A 22882-nucleotide genomic window follows, 5' to 3' on the forward strand; every position below is an offset into this window, starting at 1 on the left:
CTTCAAGACATTCATCCTTAAGAATGAGCACCAAACTATAGAGGAAAGCTAATCATTGTAACAGAGTTATAGGTATTAAATACTAGATTTTCAAGATGCTATTTACGGTACAACTTAATGATTGCTATTAGTCATATAACTGAGTTTACCAAACCCATGTGAAGGGAACATGAGGGGAACACATACTTCTATGGATTTGATTGACCATCAAACTAGTACCGCTGATCGCAGACAGCAGAACATGTTGTCACCCCAAAGCATATTTTCATGGGTGTTGTAGTTCAATAGAGGAGCAGTGTCTGGCACCCGTGCACAGCATGCACCATCGATTTGTGAAATGATTCAGCCCTCAAAGTATCCCGTTATCCCAATCATACCCAAGAACCACCATTGTGTTCATCGTAGCGTCAACATCACTGACCAGTGTGTGTGGAGCACAGACGCTACGTTCAACCAGGAGCAGCAACACAAACAAACCCTGCAGAATCCCTCACTGCCGACTCCAGGAGACATGGAGTGTGAGTGCTGTACAGACAGTACGAGGAGGTGGCGAACGCACGCTGCGCAGTGTGTGAGCTCATTAGGATCTCCGGGAGCTGCTCTCCGGGTGTTGGAGAGTCCACATGGAGGCGGGCGTCCTGGTCTCCGTGCGGCCCCACTGTTTGCCCTGCAGTTTCTGATTAGAGCCCATTTCACACACAAGAGCAAGGCAAACAGTTCCTCATAAGGACTGTTGTCTCCTGACTCCCCGCCTCTCCGCTCTCACCACACACATTGCTACGGATAAACCGGAGGGGAATGAGAACGCAGGCCAATATATTTGATGGTCGATCCCAAAGCCAATATAGGCTCTAAGCCGCCTCGTCTTCTGCTGTGCCTTGTGTCGTTTCCTCGTATTGTTTCTCTTGTATTCATCTGAAGTCTCCGTTTTCAGTTTATATTTTTTTTGTGGGTCAATAAGTCCATCTAAAAACGTTTTAATAAAAAGGTTGCCAATCCTGCACTTTGAATTCCTGTGTACGCACGAAACACAAAAAACACATGCTGTTTTGTTTCAAATGCACAAAAATGCATAGCAAAAATAAATCAAGGGCGGTTTTCCACCTCAGAACGCGAGGCTCTGTCGGATGGTTTCTGCACATACGGAGCGTCCCCTGAACACAGGGCCCACTTGAAAAGGTGGGACCCCGGCAGCAGGCACCGGAGGCGCGCTCTTAATGAAAGCTTGCAGGTAATGTGCCTTTGATGACCCCGCCGGCAGACACCTCGCACATCTGGACAGGCCGCTGAGCGCGACCATGCAACACGCCCGGGATCAACGCAGGCGCACGACAGAAGGCGTGCCGCTCGTCGTCTGCCGATGCCCATCGCCATGGTAACACACCTTGGAAGGCAGTGACACGGTTGCGCTGGATGCGACCGGTTTACTGAGACGATGTCGGCGCCAGATGGCCTCGCGCGGGTGTTTACCGTCACTCGCGAAGGGAAGCCATGTGCATACACAAGGAGGCTACGTCCGCCGGGGATCTGGGCTCGCAGGGAGGGAGCCGTATCGAAGGCGTCCGTGTAACGTCTCCGTCAGACATTAAACATGCATCTCTCATACGAGCTGTTACCTAAACGCAGGGCGCCGCTATCCCATAGTGATGTACCGTCCCACGGGGGAGGGAGCTTTGGGAGACCGTTAGACACACATGCTTTGACGCTACGCTCCCTGAAGCTTTGCGGTTTATTTTTACCTGAGACACATACATAGGGGGAGCGAGAGAGAGGGAGGGGGGGGAGGGGAGAAAGACAGGGGAGAGAGAAAGGAGAGTTCAAGAGGGAAAAGACAAGCCGAGACGGTGAGAGAGGCAGACAGATGAAGAGCGCGAGCCAGGCGAGAGGAGAACAGAAAAGGGAGAGTATATATATAAAGAGAGGGGGGGGGAAAGCCCTCTCAGGCTGCGAGCGACGTGACGGCCCGTCAACCAAGTGTCTCCGCGCGTCGCTGTGTGTCAGCATTGGCGTTGACACAGCGTGTGCGTGCGCCGCTGTCGCCCGTGTGTGTACGTGTGTGTCTGTGTGCGGTACACAGATAAGAGGGCTGACTGCGGTCCAGCGAGACCGGCTCAACGATTCAGCGCGCCATTCCATGGCGCCGTGTCCCCCGGGCCGCGCTCCTCCCCGGTCCAACGGAGGGCTGACAATAGCAGCAGAGTGGTACTAGCGCCGTGGGCGGGGGGGCTGAGGACGGCTCTAATGGAGTTTATTTTGGGGGCAGAGGAGCACACACACAAAGAGAACTCGTCTGAGGGGAGGGGGAGCCAGTGAAAGGTCCAGGAGCAATGCAGAGCCTCTGGAAGAACTGCCGGACCAAGCAGTCCTCAAATGACATGTCCTCACAAACCACGAATAAAACTGATCCATTCATGAGGTTTTACAGCAGATGAAGATGGTAGTATTGGTCATCATCCTCATCACTTTGGTTAGGAGTCGTAGTAGTTATCGTGATAGTGATGCAGTAGTGGAATATTGTTGCCACCCTCCATGCTGTATTTTCCATACCAAAGCAAGGCGTGAAATCATCTCTTATGTAATAACTGATCAAAGCAGGCTGATAGCCTGAGGGGATCTCTATGGGGCAGAGTGGGGTGTATGTGAGAGGGGGGAGGGGGGGGTTCCTCCATTCATCACAGCGTGAGATGAGTGATTACTCACTAGTGGGCGCCCCCGCCACTGCCGTGCATAAGCAGCAGCTTATGAATGTGAGTGTGAGTGTGAGTGTGAGTGTGAGTGTGTGTGTGTGTGTGTGTGCGTGTGCGTGTGCGTGCGTGTGCGTGTGCGTGTGCGTGTGCGTGTGCGTGTGCATGTGCGTGTGTGTGTGGTGTGTGTGTGTGTGTGTGTGTGTGTGTGTGTGTGTGTGTATGTGTGTGTGCGTGGGTGTTCTTGTTGTTTATACCAAGACTTTGCAGCTACTAAGGCTCTGCCACTCCAGATCACCGACTGCATGATTACTATGTAGCCTGAGCCCTACTACGACCGGTTCTTCAGGGAGGAAACACGCTGGACCGTCCAGCACAACCGGGGACCGGGCGTGAGTCCGCCCCTTCCAGCTCCTGGATTATGGCCCGGTCTTTGTGCCGCCTCCCACCAGGAGTTCTGCCATAGCATTGGTGGACCACTGGATCCATGATATCAAACCAATTAACTTCCAAATTGAACAATTACAATCGAATAATCACACAATTACCAATAAATCAAGTATCCACAAAGGATTAATTTTTCCTTTATGATGTGAGCTATGAAGACTCAATTGCCTCTTAAACAAAATGTTTTAGTCCCCTTTACTTTTTACAAGGCATGCCTTCAAATGTCCAGGTAAGACACTGAGTTAAGCTCCACTTATCAGAGCCCTTCAGATGGATGAGGTTGGTCTGTTTCCTCTTCCTCTCAGCGCTGGCCTCTCCCCCTCCCTCTCCCTCTCCCTCCCCCTTCCAGCTTCTGTTTTCAAGTCAAGGGCAGCTGGAGAGCAAGAGTGACATTTCTGGAATATTCTTAGAAAATGTCCCTCCAGAGACGGTTGACATATGTGAGCTGGGGGCTGCGTGTTAAGCACCCCTGACCCTTTCTCTCTCCCTTCTCTCCCTTTTCTCCTTCCTCTCCCAGGGGGAAACCATTACATTTACACGGTGCTCATACACAGGTGCTGCAGTATGCAGGTGAATAACCAAACACTGGGTGCTGTTCCAATCCAGACGGTGAAGACCAAACAGCCACGCCATTAGGCAACAAACGACCTGCAGACAATTGGATGGATATGCGACCACCTATGTATACAGGCCCTTCCAGGCTCCGCAAGGATTGCACGCAACAAATCATTACTGTCATAAAACGATCCCTGCCGTTTCTCCCAGCGTTCTGCCCATGTTGACAAAATGCAACGTTAGCATGATGTGGAAATCAAATTTTCAGAAGCTCCTGTGACTTCCAACCGGGGGTTTTGGCCTGTTTGGCCCCATAATTTCCTCCAGATTACACGTCATTACGTAGTGACAGCGGGCGGAAGGTTCCTCGGACAACAATCAATCCGGTCTCTGCCTTCGCCTTTGGAGATAGATGAAGGCTTTCTTTGTGTGTGTGTGTGGTGTGTGTGTGGTGTGTGTGTGTGTGTGTGTGTGTGTGTGTGTGTGTGTGGTTGTGTGTGTGTGTGTGTGTGTGTGTGTGTGTGTGTGTGTTTGGTGTGTGTGTGTGTGTGTTTGTGTGTGTGTGTGTGTGTGTGTGTGTGGTGTGTGTGTGTGTGTGTGTGTGTGTGTGTGTGTGTGTGTGAGTGTGTGTGTGTGTGTGTGTGTGTGTGTGTGTTTGAGCGTGTGTGTGTTTGAGTGTGTGTGTCTGTGTGTGTGTGCATTTTTAAGCATGTGTGTGTTTGTCTGTGTGGTTGTGTGTTTGAGTTTGTGTGTGTGTGTGTGTGTGTGTGTGTGTGTGTGTGTGTGTGTGTGTGTGTGTGTGTGGTGTGTGTGTGTGTGTGTGTGTGTGTGTGTGTGCGTGTGTGTGTGAATGTTTGTTTCTGTTTGTTTGTGTGGGTGCGTTTGTGTGCGTGCGTGTGTGTGTGTGTTTGTGTGTGTGTGTGCGTATTTGAGCATGTGTGTGTGTTTGTCTGAGTGTGTGTGTGTCCGCAGGTTGGTGTGTGTATTTTGAGAGCACTTACCAGAGTCTGACATGTTTGGTGGCGTTTCTTCACCTCTGCCTCAAGTGCTTCACACTCCCTCCTCCTGGTGCTGATCTCTGTCTCCTGAGGAAAGACGGACATGGCTTCGTGACATTTTGTCCCGAGCACTGACTTTCACCCAGAGACAGAGCGAGAGACGAATTCAATTCTGTCAAGTAGCAAGGCTGCAACCATACACAGCACTCCATTCATTCTCTGCAAACCACATTGGTTGGAATGATCATCTGTCTGTCTCTGTGTGTTTGTGCGTGTGTTTGCGTGTGTCTGTGTGTATTTGTGTGGGTCTGTTTGTGTTTCCGTAGTCAGTTCAATTTCTGACATTTTCTTTTGAATCATCAAAATAACCATCATAGTAACTGTTTTATTGCCTGTGTTCCTCAGAAGTGTACAAACATACTCCTGAACAACGCACACATACAAACACAACGTCCACGTCAGCGCACCGCCATTGGACACGCCGCTGTCTGGTTCAGGGCAAACCATCCGAGGACATCGTTGCTCCTCTAAATGCTTCGCATGAAGATTCCGCCTGTTTAATGCGACCCAACGGAAAGCCCTCTCATGGGCAAATCTCCTGAACTACTCCTCTAATTACGTGTGTGTGTGTATTTCTGTGTGTGTGTGTATTGTGTGCGTGTGTGTGTGTGTTTGTGTGTGTGTGTGTGTGTGTGTAGGGGCCTAGTACGGAATGGCAGCGCCGGGGATATTCAGCGAGTTCAATCATTTGTTTGTCGGGAATAGCCCGAATAAAATGAGATGTGGCTCCCTCAAAGCTGCCTGGGTGTTCTGTGTGTGACTCGTTGGAACTGTTAATCGCTTATTCTTATTTCATGAGTATTTTCGTGTATTTCCTATATTCAAACCGCTGTAGTTAAACACACACGCACACAACATCCACACGAGTTACTGAACTCTTCTGATACCAGCAAATCCAAGCAAGTTGGACTTTGACATGACTGAGCCTGCCCCCGGACTGCTTGGAACATCCTTGCTTTGGACGGGAGCGAAAGGGCACTGAAGTGTAGCTGATCTACGATTAGTGTGTCGAATTAAAGGGGATTTCATCGGAGTGGGTGTGAGGCACCGTGGCGCTGGCCCTAGTGTTGAAATCTGTCTTCAGACCGGGCCCTTACCCAGTTTGCACTCAGATCCTATCACTCACACACACACACACACCACACACGTACGCACACGCACACACACGCACGCTCACGCACACATACACGCACACACATACACACACACACGCAGGAATACAAAACCCGGGCACAGTCCCCCTCCTTCCCATACTTAACGGAGCCCACTATGTTCTGCTATGTCCGATGGTTCCTCCCCTGCTGGCCCCAGGAGCCAGGGGGTGACATCACATGGGGTAGAGGAACCAGCTTTGACCCATGGATGGAAAGAGACCGTTGGCATGGTTACGTTCTGGAACCCCCATCGCCCATCGATGCTGTCTAACCCAACCTGATGTGGGGCATCGTATTACTTCTGTCACAAATAGGATTGTTCACGACCATGTGGTACCCAGCGGTCCGAAGACGACGTAAACGACAGTTGAATCCAACACACTGCAGTTTAAACAGGGCCCAGAGTTGAAAGCATATGGAAGTATTGGAACATGCCCTGTACGTGATTTACGGGGAGTCAGGGAGGTGCGGCCTCAGCAAACAGCGGGCCCCCGGGGGGGCCCTCTAATGTGTGTAGTCTGCAGAACCACAACACGTCCTGCTAAACTGGGCTGTGCAATAAAACCACACTGACACACATGGTCAAACACATGCACACAGACTCATAAACCTACAGCTGACCCCACACACAGATATCTCCCCCCCCCCCCCCCGCACCCAACTCACACACTCAAATGAGGGACAAAGATCCAGAAATACTCATACAGGGATATAGGCACAAATACTAATGAATATATGGTCTATCTGTGTGTGTGAGGTTCAGTGTATGTTTGTGTTTATTCGGTGTGTGTTTGTGTGTGTGTATGTGTGTGTATGTTTGTGCATGTGTATGTATGGGGGGATTATATATATATATATATATATATACACACACAAAAACGCAAATGTACACTTAAACACACAGAACAATGGAAAGATCATCCCCCCAACCCACCACATACACACACGAGCTCTCTCACACACACACACACACACACCACACACACACACACACACACACACACACACCACACACACACACACACACACCACACACACACACACACACACACACACACACCACACACACAACTCAGCACCCGCACACACACACACACAGACGGGACAGCTCTCAGCAGCCCGGGCCCATTGTTTCGGAACACAGTTGCTGATGTTCACCAAGAGATTCCCGCTGATGAGGGATTCAGCGGGCGGCCGCGGTGAGTAAGGGGCTGCAGGAGGAGTGGAGAGGCGTTTACCGCCCTGCCACGGACCGAGACAGATGACTGAGGACAGCCCTAAGCTGCAGATAGCATTTGTGCCTCAGTGGTGCTAATGCAAATGCATGCAAAACAGAGCGCAGCCTCCTTCCACATCGCCTCCATGACTCTCTGGTATGTGGGGCAGCGGAGGCGGAGCGTACCATCGACTACTGTGGAAGGCAGGGGGGCCATGATGCCACTACAGATAGCCTTCATCCATCGGACTGAACCATAGATTACTATAGAGCTATATCTGTGATGTGAATGAGCTTTTTTATTTTGGTTAAACTAAAAAGGTTTCAATGATTCCGTTTCCACAGTCTCATAGACTGTGGTTTCATGTCTAGACACCTGGCCACGTTTCGACTACTGGCCGTCCCTCACAGAAGGGATACCCCCTTCCTGGTCTTCCTAAAGGTTTATTCCATTTCCCGTTGGCTCTAAATACACTGTGTTTAACACGTGTGTTTCTGTCCCACATTATTGCACCCACCCTCCCTGCAACGTTAGGGAAACACTGCGGTAGGCAAGGTGAATACAAACACCTTGTGTGCCAACCCCTATACTGAGGTGGTGAGACAGAGAGACGGAGATAGAGATGGATAGGCAGCCAGAGAGGCTGAGAGCTGTAAACATGCACGCCTTCCTGTTCAGCACCTTGGAGAGCTCTCCTCAAGAACTCAAAGCAGTCTCGAGAGGCTCAGTGGCATTGAGGTATAATGCAGTATGATTATACTTCCTCCACCAACCTTTATTCCTTAGGCAAGCACTGCTTCAAGCCGATATAGGTAAGCCCAATCCTTCACAGGTTGGTATTTATGATCCCTGATTGAACAAAATCTCTCTCTCCCTCTCTCTCTCTCTCTCTCTCTCTCTCTCTCTCCTCTCGCTCTCTCTCTCTCTCGCTCTCTCTCTCCTCTCTCTCTCTCTCTCTCTCTCTCTCTCTCTCTCCTCTTCCTCCTCTCTCACTCTCTCTCTAATATGCATCAGGTCTAATGATGAATCACAATCCTTCCTGTGGCTACCTAGAATTTTCGGCATCATATAGAACTTAAATGTATTTACTGTAAATCCTTTATTTAGCATTAGCTTCGGTTCCGCAAGCAATGTTGCACTGAAATGAAAGCACCTATTTTGAAGCACATCATTGCCATAATGTTTTGAATTTTAAAAGGCATTGAATTCAAAACATTATTATTGAATTTATCACATGAAATATTGTACTGTGAAAACAAGGTCATCTGATTGTATTCAATTCATTCAATTCTTTGAATTTCAAATATTGCATTTCAAGTTGTGCCATTTAAAATCACAGATATTATATTATTTTTTCACTAAATCAGATAGAAAAACATTCATAAAGCAATATAATGACTTATATTTAAGTGGTCAAAGCACAGATCAAAACATTCCAGCGATAAACTAGTAACTGAAACAGCAGGGTATTCCAAGGACAGGCCAGAGCAATGGAGACTGGATGTGATCAAACGGACTGCTGGCCTACCAGCCTGTCTAAACGTCATCAAAGGCAATGGCTCGGTGAGAACGGAGAGTGACGGGCTCCCCTCTGCTGTCCAGTTTGCATTGTTTAGGCCCAGGTTTATCCACACTCAGAGCTTAATAAGCGCAGGGTTTTCAGGGAATTAAAAAAAGCATCTTTACATATCATAACCTTTATGATGACGGCTCTTCTTTGTGGCGGTAATAACTATAGGCAAAATACTTATTCAATGTATCACCCTCTTTTTGGAGATTTTCCACCTAAATTACATGTCCAAATACATCAACATCATAATAAATCGATGATATGTGGCATAATAATGGCAATTGATACCATTATTTTTTATCATTAATTGAGCCCTTAGATGATTCACACATGTACAACCAACCGGAGCTCCGTCACTCTCCCAACTCGCCATTGTATTATTTGACGGACACACCGTTACAGTTATCAGTTTATTGCTTTTTTTCTGATCTGTATTTTGAAAACTTGAATATAAGTAAAGAATATCGTATTTCAAATATCCACATTGAAAGATATTTGAAAAATATATTGGGTTGATACGAGAACATTGAAAAAAGGTTTTGGCGGAAACAGTACAACTTGAGATGCCATATTCAAATAACTCTTTCTCCTATCATATTTCAACATTATCAATTCAAAAGGTGTCTGCATTTCCATATACAAAATTCAATGGCTTTTAACTTCTAAACATAATGGCAGTGCTTCCATCCACATAATCCTCCTGCACTTCCTGTTGGTAATGAGGTTGGTCTTCTATCTGCTCCCTATAAGCTGAGCCCAGAGATACCACAGGAAGAGTCAAAGTCTTCCGCATTATTATTACAGTGTCACACAAGGTCATCCGTGGCAAGAAAGCTCAAGGAGTCAACTACATCTCATTAAATGAATAAAAACAATACACCACCAACCAGTGATACATATATATATACACTAGTGTTTCCGCTCGCGCATTGCTCGTGCGCTCAACCTCTAATTGTAATTAACCCATAGCAATAATGTGGAAGCCCCAGTCGATAATGTAACACATTTCTGAGCGCATAATATAAAAACATTTTGCCTATAATTTTACAATGTCTAACTTCGTCACCACAAATGACTCTTAAAGCAGAGCCAACATTTAAAATATTTTTTAACCATTCAGCAAACAAAGGCAACAGCTGATTATCATTTAGGGAGCCACTCAATGACAGCAGAAGCGTCATCAACACGCCCCCTGTAGTGGTGTGAGAAATACAGACTTTCTACTCCTCATTTACATGTAAGGGTAATTTATAATTCCTACAGAGAAAATAGTATTATTCAGGAGATTTTCAGGGATACAAATGTCAGGATCTGTTGTTCACACATAAGACCCATCAGGAGAATATCAGGACTAACACGTGTGTCTGAAAGCAGCTGGTGTGTGAGCATTTGATTACATTAAAAATTAGTCTATTATGGTAGCAGGGGTAATTGTTCAATGTAAAGTGTGGTATACTATGCATGCAAAACAATTGTTAAATAGATTTTACTGCAATTCATGGCTGAAAAGTGCATTGACATTTTAAAATGCAAGGCAACTAACTATTGGTTAGTTGTAAATAATAATCCTCATTGTGATTAAACTTCTCTTCCAGTATCGTGGCCAAGACAGGCAGCAGTAGCCTACAGTCACACATAGCATACACACAAAAAATAAACAACTAAACGTCCGCAGGCGGGAGGGGGGGATATCAATATCGCAAGACATTTGGGGAGGGCTCAAGGAGAAGCGTAATATTAGTTTGAGCAAGAAAGCGTAGTCTTGTGGTAGACTCTATAGACATAAATCACCATACTGTGTTATTGACTGTTTTGTTCTGTGTTATAGGGACACTGTCTCTTTAAAAATCACGTGACTTATGTGTTGATATGCCGGTCGGTGCGATGTTGGAATTTAAACGTTTTTATATGACAGATTGAACGACCCGCCGTTGCTTGTCGAGGTGAGAAATTGTCTCTTCCCTTCTTTTATCGCAATTTCTACAGTCTATAGACAGAACATGTTACCTGGGAGAGTTTGGTCGATGGTGGAGCAGTTTTGTTTAAAAACATAAAGTCTTACCTGGGCGAGTGTCCGCTGCAGTGTGTGCGCGTGCGTTTGTGTTCTTACCTGCGCGTGTGGCTATGGCGGAGCCATTATGTTTAAGGGCGAGTGTCGCTGCGGTGTGTGCGCATGCGTGTGTGGTTCTTACCTGCCGTGTGTGGATGGCGGAGCCATTATGTTTAAAAACATAACATCTTAGCTCGGCGAGTGTGTTGCTGCCTTTGTCTTGACGTACGGTGTGTGCGTGTCTGGTGTGTGCGCTTTCCTTGTATGTGTCGCTGCCTTTGTCTTGACATGTGGTGTGTGCGTGTACGTGTGTGTGTTTGGTGTGTGTGCGTGTGTGTGTATGTGTGAGTGTGTGTGTGTGTTGTGTGTGTGCATTTCCATGTATGTTCTTGCGCATGTGCGTGGTGCGTGCTTGCGGTGTACATACGCGTTTGTGCGTGCTGTATGTGTGTGAGCTGCAGGCTGCAAGGCACATGCGCACATGAGTACCTTGAGTTACTGGTGCGACAGGCCTGCTATTATAGTAGTAATATATATATATATATATATATATATATATATCAAGCACCAAATAAAGCTTAACCTGAGGCCCAAATGTGAGAATATCTAAAGATTCTACAGAGAGTATGGTGGTTATTCAACATGGAGCTGTCCTCTGTGGAGGATCCAGCTGGACTGAATGGGCCTCACACTGCTTTCTCAGACACTCTGTAATCTAGTCCTCCATGGAGAGGAGTCATGATCTCAGATCATTTCAAATGGCAGAGTAGGTTGCGTAACCCACACGGCTTACATCCGCACGCGCACTCGCCTGCGTGTGACGTAGGGCAGAGATGCCTTCACTCTCGGGTAATACTGTACTTGTCTGCTGTGCGCTTAGCAGTGTGTGTGTGTGTGTGTGTGTGTGTGTGTGTGTGTGTGTGTGTGTGTGTGCGTGGGTATGTGGGTGCGTGTATGTGTGCATGTGTTTGTGTGTATGTGGGCGTGCAATTGTGCTGACTGTAAATTTCAACAGAAACCCACATTAACTCCTATTTACTGTGAAACACACACACACACACACACACACACACACACACACACACACACACACACACACATACACGCACACACATATACACATACAACCACACACACACGCGCGCACACACACACACACACACACACACCACACACACACACACACACACACACACACACACACACACACACACACAAACCCACATAGAGACACACACAGACATACACAGACACACAGAAATACATACAGCCCCTATAGCATTCTGCCCTCCAGGCGTGTGGTGTTAGTCTCCCACCAGGGGGGGAGAGGCATGGTGGGGGGTTTGGGGGGAGGGGGGGTAGGACCACATAAAAGACAGCACCAGCACAAAGGATAGAGCAACAGAGATGAAGACCTAGTGCATCAGTGGGTGAATAAAGGAATGGATGAGAGGGTTAACACAGGCCACAAAGAGTAATAGGGAAGAAGAGTGAACACTCTTCTGGGGAAGGATATTTGAAAAACCAACAACAGGACGGACCATAGTTTTTTGTTTTTAGTTTTGCTAGTTATTTCTGTGTGGTGGTTTCACCATAATAGGTGTTTATCTTTTTCAGTTTCCCAATGCTTTTCAAGTGATTCTTTACTTTTGACAGGTAAACCTGTCCTGACCTATTTTGAGGGGATTTCTTTCATGTTCTTTCTTTAAAATGTCCCTGGCCCGGTTTACACGAGGGAAACAATGGCACCACGGTGGAGCACCCGTTTACATTGCTTTGGTTTGTGCCGCAAATAATGTTTAATAATAGAATGTGCAAGGGCTAGGATAGTGTGAGAGGCTTCAGAGACATTTGCATAAGACGCGCCTCTATCTTTATGCTCGACGGCCTATGAGCTTAGCATGTGCCTGATTATGGTTCAGTGAGAGTCTAACTAGAAGAGAAGCTATCTCTAGTCGGTGTACATTACACCTCCCCTGGACGTGGTTCTGACAGGGTTCTCTAATGTCTTTTACAGCAGTTTGCTGCCAGTTTGGATGTCTTTTACTCCCAATCCCACACTGTTTTCAAGTTGCAATTTGTAGGAATTTGAAGGAAGATTTAGAAAGCTTGTGTAAACAGAGCCTATGAGATTGCTCCCTATACATTACAGACTATTTCAATAAAGGACTTTCCCCTTCCTCCCTCCCTCCCCTCCCTCCCTCCCTCCCCTCCCTCCCTCTTCCTCCCCCTGCTACCAAAAAGAGCATAAAAACGTGGGTCTCCATGACTTCACCTTCACCTCCACCACATCTCCAGCTCTACCACACCTACACATCCACTAGACAACACCTCCACCAAAACCTCCAAACCTGTTTACTTATTATTTTAAATCCAAATCCAAATCTATATAGATTCCTCCAAAGCTTTGTCGGCACTGGCAGACTTAACATTCCAACCAATAATATCATAATAACCTACGCATACAAAGCTACTCGCTGACACACAGCTGAATAGTGTGCTTTGTCACTTCGGCACAACCCAGTCATTCTCCACCTACGTTTTCTACTCCTGAGCTAATTTCCAGTTCTCACTTGGAAATATGATCCTGGATGTCTTTGTACTTTTTTGTTAAGTAATCACATACAACTACATAAAAAACAGAAGCATAGATCTTAAACAGCAGTCAGGGACTGCGGAGAAGCACAAAGAGCAGCTGAAGTTGACTCTGAGTATGTTGTCCACGAGGCGTTCAGACCACAGTGGCGGCCTAATGGAGCCAAACAATGAAGGCTTCACCCACCAGGGACAACAGCGGAGGCGGATAAAGGCTTTGTGTCCAACGCCGGCTGTTTTTTTTAAATTGCTTTTAATCTGGCGACCATGTGGTGAACAACCATGCCAGCTATGGCTAATTCCGCCTCCCCGACAAATGTTGCATACAGCGACAACAGTATAAGACTGACAGGGATTTGTTTGAATTTGTTTTGAGGTTTTTGATTCGTTAATTTATCTATTTTTGTTGCGGGTGTGGGGGGGGGGGGGGGGGGGGGGGGTGTGAAAGCATGACTCAAGACCCAAAGGGGAGCATCTTATGAATATCAATCAGGACTTATAGTGCTGGCAAGCCCAGTTCTGCTGCTGCCTACACAGGAACACACGCACACACACACACAGCCTTACTCATCCTCAGATTCGAGCTGTTGTCCACAACACGGAGCAGACTGCCTTGCACTAAGCATGGTTACAACAGAAAACATGGGCCACACATGGCACATGCAGTCTGGCTGTTCAAGGCAGAGCTTGTACCAGATCCATTGGATCTATTCCCCTAAAAAACAATATCAATATTAGTGCCTGTGTAGAGCTTGTTAGTTGTGTGCATGTGTGTGCGTGCATGCCGGTGTGTGCACATGTATGGGTGTGTGTGTGTGTGTGGGCCTGTGTGCACGGATCATCGATGACCAGTATGGCCCCAGCAGGGTCATAGCTGTGTTCTTTTAGTGGTGGGGACAGTGTGTTCATAGGGGCAGCATCACCTCTCCCCTCGCCTCCCCACACACACATATACACATGTACACACACACACACACACACACACACACACACACATATACACATGTACACACACACACACACACACACACACACACACACACACACACACACACACACACACACACACCACACACACACACACACACACACACACACACACACACACACACACACACACACACAAACCCTCGAGACACATTCGTTATCAGTGTGTGTGTTTGCGTGCATGCATGGTGGCATCTGTGTAAAAGTGTGTGTGTGTGTGTGTGTGTGTGTGTGTGTGTGCGCGAAGTGTGCACTGGAATGGTGCGCGTCAGGCAGAGTAGGAGCCCATGGCTGGCTCTAAACATGGAGGAGCAGATGAGGAGGATGAGGAGCGTAGTGGGAACAGGGGGGTGAGAGGACGAGAGGAGGGGGAGAGGGAGAGGGGAGGGGAGGGGGGAGGAGATGAGGTCACTGAGGCATTAGAAAACATTCTATAATAGAGACTCAGCAATGTGATTTAAGTAGGGATGCACCGACACCGATACCAGTACTCGGTATCGGTCCCATACTGTGCGTATGTACTCGTACTAAACTACTAAAAGTACATAAAACTGATCTGTTAAACTACTCTGTAATACTACTCCATAAAAATACTCTGTAAAACTATTCCAATGCAACTGCACCCGAATCCACTTCACGGCAAGGGAAAGCGTAGGAAGAACATGTAACCAGTACATAATCTTTGCATTTTTCCCTGTTTCTATGCCTTTGCCTCTTTTCTTAAAGCTAGGGGAATTTTCATAAACTCAACAAATAACTCAAATATAACGCAGCGATTATATCGTGCAAACCCTTATATAATCGGCAAACAATAGTTACCATAAGAAAACATTAACATCTCATTAATATAGGGAACAAATGATACATGTCAGCAACATAATCATTATGTGTTTTTAATTAGTTCCAGTCAGAAAGCGAGGAAGATCTGACGAAAATTCAACATGTTTACAGAGTCATTGTTATGTATTAGTATGATTAAGTACTAAGAACCAAGAAGGTAAGTAGAAAGAACCCAAATGTAAGCACTTGTCCTTGATCTGAATGAAGGTGGTATCGGTGCCCTCAGGCCTTCCACAGAACACACTCAGGCCTTGAACATCCATATGGTGCTGCGATATTAACCAGCGTGAGCCTTATTTACCTTGTTTAGTTAAGCACTTCATTATACATTCGCTACGGAGATTATCAATTCATAGCGGCCTTTGGTTAATTTCCTTCCTTAATCGCTTTGCTGTTTGGATGATATAAGATTAAGGGTACCTTAAAGGGAAAGTGTTTAGGTGTGTGCATGTGTTTCCATCGCTTGTGCATCATTGCGTTGCGTTTGTACATATTAAAACAAAACAGGTGTGCTTGCAGATTGTAGTTTATCACTAAGTAACGAATAGGCGATGACAATCCTTCATGACTTGTAAACAACAGATAAACATCATCATTTCTATTTCTTTCACTCAAACATCTAGTTCTCATTGAGTCTAACACCTGTCTCTCCCTTAGAAGCACATCTATGGAGAAGAAGGTCATCTCCCCTTCTCACATCACATGCATTCACATCAGACTAGGCTGGTTATCTGCACACTTGGATCCTCGACCGGCGACAGGTTACGACGAGTTCATGGGATTATTAGACAGAATATTTCATGTCGCCCTATTTGTCCTGATCACAGTGTTCCTGTTAATGCAGAATCAACTGTGAAGACTGAAATGCCAAGGCAATGAAGGAGGGATGATAACTGGCGTCCTCTCAGATGTACATATTTATCAAATTTGTTTTCGAACGAAAACCGAAAGGCTCAACAATTTGTTTCCTTTCTCCGCCCAAAAGCGTCATATTAGACAGCGATACAACACAGAGATAAAAGTAAGAGTGTCCTTAGTCATTACCCTGAGCTACATGCGCTACGCTATCAGACAGCGCCAGCCCTTCTGTGTGTGTGTTGATCCTGCGCTCTCTCCTGTTGGAATTCGCGTCACAACCCACCAGAAGCCTTTGAAGTCAGAGCCTGCGTTAGAATAGCATCTGCCCTGGTGGAGCTCCCCCTTCTCCGGTAGCCCAGGCTAGAGGTCCGCTACACAGGAGGGAACACTTGCCCCTACTGGCAGAGGGCTAACGCTTATGTGGCCATCACGCTAGTATGACAATCCTCCCACAACTGGACTAAGAGAGGGTGAGAGGGCAAGAAAGAGTAAGATGAGAGAGAGAGAGAGAGAGAGAGAGAGAGAGAGAGAGAGAGAGAGAGAGAGAGAGAGAGAGAGAGAGAGAGAGAGAGAGAGAGAGAGAGAGAGAGATTGAGAGATTTAGAGAGTTAGATTAGAGGGAGAGGGAGAGATGAGAAAGAGAGAGTAAGATGAGAGAGAGAAAGAGAGAGAGAGAGAGAGAGAGAGAGAGAGAGAGAGGGAGAGAGAGAGAGAGAGAGAGAGAGAGAGAGAGAGAGAGAAGAGAGAGAGAGAGAGAGAGAGAGAGAGAGAGAGAGGGAGAGAGAGAGAGAGAGAGAGAGATAGAGAGAGAGAGAGAGAAAGAGAGCGAGTGAGTAAGAGACACACACAAACACACACACACACACACACCCACACACCCACACCCACACCCAGGTGCTGTATATACACCGAGGGTTTTGTTCTGCTAGTGATGGTGGCGGGGTGCCTCCATTTGATGTGGTGCCAGAGCCACAGACGTGGTGGCTGAGCCCAGCAGGCGGAGATGGACTGGATGGAGGAGGCAGCGGCTGTGCTCCCACTCCGTCCATCAGACCGCATTCAGCTGAAATTCCACCACAGATTGGGCCAGAACCCACACTATTAGATCTGGAGGCTGGATTCCACTGCGTTTTCGATCAACAACAAAGTGGAATGTATAACCGTAGGAATGAACTACACTATAAAACCTTTAAAAATGCCCTGTTTAGCCGAATGTAATAAAGCACAACCTAATGTTCACTGGGTGATTCTTGGCCATTTCTTTGTGCTGTTATTCTATCTCTCTTTCAAACAGCCTTAGCATGTGTTTACACCGTGGGTTCGCCTCCCACACCAGAACACGTTAGGTACCGCGGCCCGGGCCTTGATATTAGCTACAGACCTTCCACCTGCAGGGAGGCCCCCAGGCCCTGCCCTCTGGCCGTGCATCCAGAGAAAGGTCAGCTCAGAGGACGAATCCATTCTAACTAGACAGCCGTCACCCTCCCTCCTGTTCTGTCTTCAAAGCCGATGACTGTCGGAAAGCAGTCTGTTACATAAGTACAGTGACCGGTCGCTGATATGAAGATCTCGTGGAAAACCACGTCATACCCTGTCCTGAGAGACAGGTCGTGTCTCTCCATCTCATCCTAAGCACCACCTGTCTCTCAGGACAGGGCGTGACATAGAAAACCACGTCAAGCCCTGTCCGAAAAGCCTGGCAGTAAACAGAGGCCGGCACCAGCCCCTCGCTTTACAGTGTCTCCTGTGTTCCTTTTTGGCGAGCCACTCGATTGGCGGACATTACCTGGCTGGGGAGGGCGAATCGGAAGCCGTGTTTACAACCAACAAGTGCCAGGAAGTGCACGGCAGCGGACAGACGGAGGAAAAGGCACAGCCCACCCACACACCACTCGTTGACACCCTGTGAAGAATCTAAATAACGAGCCTGGGAACGGAACTCACACAACCATTGGAAAAACACAGTTTCCTCTATCCCCTCAGCGATACATCCAGTATTTAATCCACTCTGTTCCCTTCGTATAGCCGTTCTCCTCTATCAACCAGGGCGGGCCAACAGCTCAGACGTCTGTGACCTGGGTGATTGAGTTGATGTGGCGGAACGTGCACAGATTGTTACGGGGTTACGTCACGCGGACGCCCGGTCGCGCCCGCTCACACGCACACAAGCACACGGGCCTCATGCGCAGACAGCGGTGTGGAACAAATGAGCAGACGCCCCTGCTGCGGCCCCCTTGAAAACAAATTACTTATTTTTAACGGAAGACGGCCTGCTAACTCCGGGGCATTTCATTATTTTTTCTAGAGTTATTTTTCTCCAGGACTGTGAATCAGAATCCAATTTTCTCCCAGACTATGCTTTGACCTGCACCCCCAGGTCCCCCTCCCCCCCCCCCCCCCGCCAGTTCCATTCATACCTCATGCATTTCTATATACGGTATTCTCATAAACACATGGACACACATCAGACGGAAACCGTTTGATAGAGCTTTACTGGCCTTACTCTGAAATGGGTCCTTTGTCACATGTGACTTCCTTTTTTTCTGCTCTTGGTCATTGAAATAAAATTGGAACTCAAGCGTAAATTACTCAAAAACAACCATGCATATATGTTTGCTTTCTTGGGAGAATATCCTTGCGGTCTTACCCCTAAAAAGGACATGGGCGATGTGAGTGGATTGCTTACGAGAAATTAGCTCTGCTACTCTGACTATAGTGTCTGTGCTAATTTGACCTATAACACAACCCCTAGCCCGCTGAATCAGAGTCAACAAAACCAGTGGAGCGCAGCTAGCCGTCTTTACTGGGGGCTACAGTGTGTCTAAATATCCATGTGTTGAGTTAGCATCTAGGGGGGGGCCGAGCAGAGACACCATGGGGACCACCCTCGCTCACTTCTCAGCCTCACACCCAAATACAGCAGACGACAGCCAATGGCCGAGCTGTCACGAGAAAGCAAGCCGTGAGATGACTCGGTAAACAACAAATAATTCAGAGAGCTGTGCATTCTTTATCTCCTGATAATCTTTGATGGATACACAAACAACCGAGCAAGTGTGCAAACAAACAGCGGCGTTGGACTGAGAGCGGGGACAGGCGACTGGAGAAGGTCACCAAAGCCAAATCTCAATAAGGGCAAAGTGGGTGGAAGGAAATAGATCAGGCTAGACAGACAGACAGACAGACAGGCAGGCAGGTACACAGACAGGCAGATAAACAGGTACGGGGGATGGGATGATAAGCCATAGTTACAGATCAAATTCATTGTTAAATAAGATGTATTAAATAATTAGGAATGATTAACAATGAATCCTTAACAAATGATGAAACACGAAAAACAAAAGCTCTAAAAAAGAGAAATCCTGAGAGAAAGATGGACACACAAAGAAAGAGACAAACACAGAGAGAGAAACAGAGAGACAGACAGAGAGAGAAAGAGAGAGACAGACAGTGAGAGAAAGAGAGATAGAGACCAGACAGACAGAGAGAGCGAGAGATTGAGAGGGAGAGAGAGAGCGAGTGCGAGAGAGTGTGCGCGCGAGAGAGAGAGAGAGAGAGAGAGAGAGAGAGAGAGAGAGAGAGAGAGAGAGAGAGAGAGAGAGAGAGAAAGCGTGAGAGCGAGAGAGAGCGAGGGACAGAGAGCGAGAGAGAGCGAAAGAGACCGAGAGCGAGCGAGAGAGAGAGAGAGAGAGGAATGGCTGGAGCTGTTGTTAGCAGGCCCAGCAGCTGAGTGAGCCAGGTTGCATAATGGCCCCCACTGGCTGTATGGTGCACACTGGTCGCAGCTAGAGAGCAAGTATAGTTAGGTGACCCCCATCCCCCACCCCTCCCCAGCCTCCTGGGCAAAGACATGCATTATTCCCAGCATTACGGCCTCACACACATTGGAGGAGACAGCCCTGTTTTGACACTATGTGGTAAAAATAGGAGAATTACGTGTGCCAATTCAGCCCAACCTGGCATGACGGCAAAGCATTCAAATTCACTACTTGTTGTTATACCAGCACTCATCAATATTAATCGACCAGAGGGAAGAAGATGAGAGGGTCGGGATTGGGTACGGAGAATGAGTTTACAACTGCTGTGTGTGTGTGTGTGTGTGTGTGTGTGTGTGTGTGTGTGTGTGTGTGTGTGTGTGTGTGTGTGTGTGTGTGTGTGTGTGTGTGTGTGTGTGTGTGTGTGTGTGTGTGTGTGTGTGTGTGTGTGTGTGTGTGTGTGTGTGTGTGTGAGTGTGTGTGTGTGTGTGGTGTGTATTTGTGTGTGTGTGCCTGTGCCATGTTTTGCTTACAGAACATCATACAACACATTTGGCTGGATGAGTGAATGGTGCACGCTGTGCATTGTTGAACAGAACAGAGCTTGCAGGCTGCGTTCCAGAGGTGGGTCAGTTTATAAGGATGAGAAGAGCTATTCCGAGAGCACGCATGGCAGACAGCGAAGGCTCACAGGAGCAGATAAAGCACAGCCGTCTGCATGTACACTGGCTGCCCGGGTGAAAATCCACAGCAGCAAAGGCCTCCATTGTACTCTGTGTCTCTTACTGTCTTGTCTTAGTTTCTGCCTCACTTTCCCTCTGCCTCTCCCAGGAGCCGGAGAGAAGATTTCTGCAGGGGTGTGTTTGCATGAGTCATCGTCAATGGTGAGAGAGAAAGAGAGAGAGAGAGAGAGAGAGAGAGAGAGAGAGAGAGAGAGAGAGAGAGAGAGAGAGAGAGAGAGAGAGAGAGAGAGAGAGAGAGAGAGAGAGAGAGAGAGAGAGAGAGAGAGGGAGTGGGAGGAGAGGGAGAAGGAGAGAAGGAGAAGGAGAGAGGAAGAAGGAGAGAGGGAGAGGGAGAGAGACACGGAGAAGAGGAAGGAGGGGTAAAGAGGTAGAATGAGAGGGAGAGAAAGACCTGGAGGGAGAGAGATCCGGGGAAAGAGAGAGAGAGAGAGAGAGAGACACTGAGAGAGAGAGAGAGAGGGAGAGAGAGAGAGAGAGAGAGAGAGAGAGAAAGAGAGAGAGAGAGAGAGAGAGAGAGAGAGAGAGAGAGAGAGAGAGAGAGAGAGAGAGCAGAATGCATTCTTTAAGTTAAACAGCATTACTTATGCAGCAGGGAAACACCTTGAGCCCTTTCTTAAACCCGTTTAAAGACAGAGAGGTGTGTGCCGGTGCGGGAGGGAAGGGGTGTTTTAGGAGTTAGGATGAAACCTCCAAACGGTGGCAGGTAATAGGCTCCCGCTGGGGGTGAACCACTCTGCATGCAGCCCCGTGCCGCGTTACGTAACAGCAGCGAGGGCAGGCCCGGCTCCACAGAGGCTGCTGTGGGAGACGTCAGGACCGGGGCTTTACAGGCTCAGGCTGAGCAACGAGCCCAGATCATGACGACCTAGATCACGTTACCGTAACAACGGCAAGCATGACGGATTTGTTTGCAACCAGCCCCCGTTATGAGGTGCGTGCTAAAATGACCGCGCTTGGGGGGAAAAGATCCAACCCATCGAAAGGCTTGTTTGATGTTTTTTTGGTTAGGAAGTGTTTTTCTGTTTTGGTCTTATTCGTTGAGGCATTGCTTGATTTACAGGGGGATGTTGTAGGACTTTGAAATCCAGACCAACGTTGCCTATTAAAACAATGTGTGATTGGACACAATTTACGCCTTGTTTTGAGGTACAAAACCACTAAAAGATGATCTTAACAAAGACTCCATATTCACAGCTCTGCATTGTAACAAACATGAAGGCCATTTTATTTTTGACTCTCATGCGTAATTTCTGTTCACAGAAAACATGATTTGATTGAACAATGCTGCCTTCATTAGCAACCGCGCATACAGACAGAATTCATCAACGTTAGATGGTAAACGATGGAATTGACGCGTATGGAGTTAATTGCCCTCAAGGCACAAAGGCAGTGATCACGCTCACCTGCGTGACTCCGAACACAACACACAACGATTGGAACACCTTCAATAGGTGGCGGGCACCAAAGGGCCCACGGCCAAGCCAATGTCGTACATCGCCACACTTTCTGGTCTTACCTTCTCCCACACACAGACCGTGCAAGACTGATAGACCAGTTCCCTCATGTCCACCCAGGGGGTCAGGGGATGTCCTCTAGGACCCTAGAAAACCCGGTCCCGACCCAAAGGAGCGACAGAGAGAGACGGTCACAGCAGGCTCCAGGGCGTACTTCAACAGCTATGAGCTTGGAGGGTGCAACCTGATCGCCTCAGCCCCGTGTCCGTCCCACTGTCACCAGAGACCCACGGCAGGGTTACCGCAGCCGGCCGGGCCAGAGGTGCCTATTCCTAAAGCGTTACCAAGTGATGGGCAGCGGCTGGATATGTGTGTGTGGGTTGGGGTGTGTCCGTCATTCCCTCCGTCCGTTCGGCCGTTTGTCCATCTCTCTGTCCGTCCGTCCGTCTGTCTGTCTGTCTTTCTGTCTGCGTGCGTGTGTGCGTGCCTGTGTGTCAATCAACAAATCAACTGAATGCTATAATTGTCACAAAATGATATTACCTGACTTACTTTCACCTTTACCGGTTTGACTGACTTTTTACGATAACTTGGGCCACACATGGCTACTGCTCATTGGACCTTATAGTTAGGTGCTTGGTGTTTTTACGAGGATATATCAACAGATTTTTCAATTTCGTTTTGCTGCCCGGCGTAAATATACATCTCTTTCACTGAAAGCCGTATTTTGGTTTCCATTTATAAAGGCGTCACCATGCTGGTAGCACGCGGAAACATATCAATGTTCATAAGCCCTATAGCTCCACGACAACTGTTAATGAAGTCTGCTGTGACGAACGGCCGTGACCTTTAGACGTGCTAAGTTATGGATCTGCAGCCACCGCCACTACAACATCTTTATTCAACTTACACGGG

At 47.6% G+C, this 22882-nt stretch overlaps 1 protein-coding gene across 1 annotated transcript in view; it reads right to left on the reverse strand.

Annotated features, from left to right (window-relative positions):
• The window catches only part of rimbp2b (RIMS binding protein 2b), a 64152-nt gene extending 42053 nt beyond the window's left edge, over positions 1-22099 (reverse strand). The window contains 2 exon segments of the mRNA XM_056592622.1: positions 4688-4771; positions 22030-22099. Of these exon segments, the coding sequence (XP_056448597.1) occupies positions 4688-4771; positions 22030-22077 (132 nt within the window). The 5' untranslated portion in view covers positions 22078-22099.
• Positions 22100-22882: the final 783 nt, after the last annotated feature.

Source organism: Gadus chalcogrammus, chromosome 6, assembly GCF_026213295.1.
Source record: "Gadus chalcogrammus isolate NIFS_2021 chromosome 6, NIFS_Gcha_1.0, whole genome shotgun sequence".
Lineage (NCBI taxonomy): Eukaryota > Metazoa > Chordata > Actinopteri > Gadiformes > Gadidae > Gadus > Gadus chalcogrammus.